This window comes from Buceros rhinoceros, unplaced genomic scaffold, assembly GCF_000710305.1.
Source record: "Buceros rhinoceros silvestris isolate BGI_N320 unplaced genomic scaffold, ASM71030v1 scaffold24259, whole genome shotgun sequence".
In the NCBI taxonomy this organism is placed as follows: Eukaryota; Metazoa; Chordata; class Aves; order Bucerotiformes; family Bucerotidae; genus Buceros; species Buceros rhinoceros.
Window position 1 is genome coordinate 9,638 of NW_010430137.1, and position 4,156 is coordinate 13,793.

General features: G+C 56.0%; 1 protein-coding gene across 1 annotated transcript in view; it reads right to left on the reverse strand.

Annotated features, from left to right (window-relative positions):
- Positions 1-4,156, reverse strand: part of HPS4 (Hermansky-Pudlak syndrome 4) — a 12,228-nt gene that overhangs the window by 5,066 nt on the left and 3,006 nt on the right. Inside the window, exons 6-9 of the mRNA XM_010142929.1 lie at positions 3,692-3,764; positions 2,969-3,002; positions 2,240-2,336; positions 900-1,794 (exon numbers count right to left, since the gene is read on the reverse strand). Coding sequence (XP_010141231.1) covers positions 900-1,794; positions 2,240-2,336; positions 2,969-3,002; positions 3,692-3,764 — 1,099 coding nt within the window. The remainder of the gene's footprint in view (positions 1-899; positions 1,795-2,239; positions 2,337-2,968; positions 3,003-3,691; positions 3,765-4,156) is intronic.

Sequence of the window (4,156 nt, forward strand, 5' to 3'; positions counted from 1 at the left end):
CTGTCCCAGAGGTCGGAATTAGAAGGAGTAACCTTGAGGCTCTGCTAATGCTGGGAGCCAGCATCAGTCTGAGCTTCCCTCCACCTTCCAGCCTGACAGAGAAATTAGGTTGTTTCTATAGCAACTGGCCGATCAAACAGGCCCCTGCGGCTTTGACTCAGCTCCCAGTAGGGAAGCAGAGGCCAGGCAGCAGCTCTGCAGACTAATGCTTCACTGGGACACACTGGGGCTGGCACATCCTTCCCCACTGCTCGTGAACCCTGCGGAACTGCAGCGAACCCTGCTGCAGATTGCTCTGGCGCAGCCCCTCTGCGGAGCCCCCAAACGCCACCGTTCGCTCTGGTCCCCTGGGAGCAGCACCCCAGGAGAGCGGGCAGGGGCCACAACAGCCAGGCTTCCTCGCAGAGAGGAAACGCGGCGGGGACTCGCCGCTAGGCATGGCTCTGCGCTGCTTCCAGAGCGAGGAGCTGTGGCACACAAAGCGGAGGTTCAAGAGAACAAACCTTCCTTCCCAAAGAGCGTTAGAGGACTGACGGGGTTTCCCAGCAAATCCCCGCTCCAGCACAGGCCCGCGGCAGCTCGCGGGGCTGTCTGACGGTCACACCTACACACTCTGCTCCGGTGCTGGCACCGACAGACAATGACAGGCGACAGGAGTCGCCTGTGAGACAACGCTCTCACCTCTCAATTGCTGCCTGACGTTCTCCAACACCCTCCCACGTAGCTTTGGTCGCGGCAATGAACCCGAAGCCAAATGCTTTGCCTCGCACGACACAGAGCAGGTGAAGAAAGAGATGGGAAGGGCGATCCAGAGCTGCTCTTCGGTTGTAACCCCTGTCCCCACCCCGGACAAGCAGCAGGGAGCAGATGTGCGCGAGTGGAAGAGCCTTTGCACTTACCACGTCTTCAATGGAGCTCTGATCCTCGCGGAGGTCATCTTCAGCCAGGAGTGAGAGCACAAGCCCCTTAATGGAGTGAACGTACAAGCTCATCTTAACTGGTTTGCTCTGGTTGCCTGGTTCCACACCAGCCTGGGCTCCCAGGCCGTCTGCCCGAGGGGGCCAGCTCCTCTCCTCGCTCCTGGGACAGTGTGTGTTCTCTGCCAGGTCACCGGGCAGGCTCTCCTGAACCTCGACTGCCAGCGGCTGACTGCTGCACTGGAACTGGGACTGTATGGTGGAGGCAGGAGCCCAAAAACCCCTCGCGTTGCCACCAGCTGCACCACTTTCTCCAGAGATGCCATTTTGGCTCAGAGTCCCTTGTTCATCTCGTTCACTCGCCTTCCTTCCGCTCAGCTCTTGGGTGGGAGAGCAAGTGCCTGCAGAACTTTGGGATCTGCACTGCTCAGCATCAGTGTCCACAAGGGATTTCCCCACGCTCCAACTCTCCTGCTCCTGGGCATAAGGGTTTGGAAAGTAAAAGCCTTTCAGATACTGACCGGTAGCGTGAGCGTATTCAGCACGATAGTGTGTGGAAGGGCTTGGCAGCTGCCTCATGTCTCGTTCTGATGGAAAGGATGATTTTGTACCGACCTCTGGGCTTTTGCTGCCTGGGCTGCCCAGTCCTGCAGTTGGAGAATTCTTTGTACTGGTTTCCACTTCGGGGAAGCCTTTTGAAGGGCTGGTGTTTGCAAGGCTGCCTGATGGAGCTGCATTTTCTGTTGCAGCCGTGCTTGAAGCTTGCTCAGGGGACTCCTGCACAGAGACATGATCCAGGTCTCCTGTCAGACCTGAAACCACCTGGGAGCAGCGAGCATTCTCCTCTCCGCCGGGGCTGACAGGGGTCGGGGATGACCTAGCGGGAGACGAGCAGCTGGTTAAACCACCGAGCAGGAGTGTCTGGAGTTCTTACACACCCAGTAACGCCACCAGCCACCAGCAGTGACCAATAGCTGGTCTATCCTCTGCTACAAAGAGGACAGGACGGGCTCAGGGCTAATGCAGGTGACAAGCATGGACCTCACACTGCAGACTCAGGGAACGTCACTCTGTCACAAAGCACAAAGGCAGCACCGCGAGCCGTGAGCACACAAGAACATCGCAGCTGGTCTTGGGAAGCAGCTCTGCTTTAGGCTGCTTCAACACAGAGACATGGACACCATGGATTCTGTCCAGCCTGAGAGACCTCAAGCAGCTTTAACAACCCGAGATGGAGTCTGAGTCAGTATCAGAGAAAACGGCGAGCGAGGACCCAGGGCTGCGCATCAGCTCCCTCGCTGCGCGTCAGGCTGATTTCCTACCTAGTCATCCACTCCACTGGGAAGTCCCGGAGCACTGAGACTTCATCTTCTGTCAGGAACACAGGGATGATACGGACACCCTGTGGCAACAGGGAATCTGCAAGAGCAACGGAGGTTTGAGATTAAATGAACATGCCCCGGCATGAAGAGCAGAAGCCAGACTCCACCAGCCCAAAGGCTGCTGCAGGAGAAGGCACCCCATCGTCCCGGGTCACCACACACTGACCACTTCTGACCTGGCAGCACCTTCCCATCCTCCTCACACACTTAGTACCTGACACAGGTAAATTTTTCCCTTAGTGTTTTTTTTTGTTTTTTCCTAACCATCCTGGCAGATTATCTATAAACTGATGCTCAAAAATGTTGACTGAGGGTTTGGACTAAAAGCATCAGCCATGCGGCTCTGCCAGAGGCCAGGCAGGCCCATGGGTAACCGGAGTTAATGGGGGCCTGTCGGGAAACTGCAGAACTGACAGTTAGACCCAAAAGAGCAAACTCCTTTGCTCAGCCAAAGGAAGGATCCAGTTCTGATTGCACAGCACCCGCTGACTATGGTAACAGCACCCTCAGGGACACACTCCTGCATCCAGCAAGAGCTTTGCCGCGAATCCCAGAGCACCAGTGAGTCCCAGAGCACCACCTCAGGCTCCACCTGCAGAGAACGTGGCCCCAGAAGGTTGCCCACTGAGTGGGCACTCGGCAGCCTGCGCTCTGCAGCTGGATACTCACCAGGCTCCCGCTGCTCCTCCCCTCCAGGCTCCCTCTGAAAAAAAAGCCAAGAATCAGCTCCGGAACAAGACTCAACACCTGCTCCCAGTGCATCTCTTTCAGCGCCCCCGTGCCTCCAGCAGACCTCAGACGACCCCGCAGCAAACACTGTGACTGGATTACCATGCTGGGCAGCGATCTGTTCCTTAGGGAGCCCCCAAAGTCAAGGGGACTTTCCCCAAGAGCCAAAACACTCCTGAAAGCCAGGACAAACACCATGATTTGCCTTTACTGCCTGCTCGGGGCACAACAACGGGGTTCACTCAACTGGAGCAGGAGCCTTCTTCCTATCTGCATCTCGATGGCTGTTTTGTAGACCTTGAACCATGTAACTAATTACTTTTGACAGGTTTTAATGGCAAGAAAATTGATCTATTTGTCACTATCAGACGTTTGTTTTGTGTATTTAGCACTAAATACCTAAACCTGGGTAAAAAGCTAATGAAAACAGCACAGGGATGAGAACTCCTGTAATCAGTAACTTAAAGACTGAAGAAAAAAAGGAAATTCCTAGCACAGAATTCTTAAAACCTTACTCAGCCATAACTAATAAAAGCTTTTAGCACCAGCATCAATATTTGTCCTCCCTGGTGAGGGCACAGGCAGGATCTGTGTGACAGGAGCTCCCACAGCGCATCCTTACGGGTGGCTATCTGCGTGCAGGGAACGTGATTGGCAACACACCTGGCCTGGAGCCTCGTCGCCCTGGAGGAGAACTTTGGCAGTGAGAGGAGGCGGCAGCTGGGTGCTCACGATCCTGGAAGGACAAACCAGAGTCACCCACGAGCAGAGTCACCTCCTGAAGCGCAGCCACAGCCTCCCGTCACTCAGGGCACCAGGACGGGCAGGGCCAGCAGCAACGCACCAGACTGTCACTGGTACCCAGAGCAAAGCCGACGGTGCTGCTGGGCCCCAGTTCCCAGCTGGGAGATCTCAAAGAGAACCGCAAAGAATATCAAAGACTGTAGATCACCAAGACCCAAACCCCAAACCTCTTCCCGCTCCCATTTCTCCCACTGATAACCACAAATAAGCACCCGGCCCCCGGGAGACACGCCAGTAGGCAGGGGCCACCTCGCCTGAAGCGGTCACGCTGCTGGCAATAACGGCGAGCAGCCCCGCCGGCGCGTACAGCTGGTGGTGTGCGGG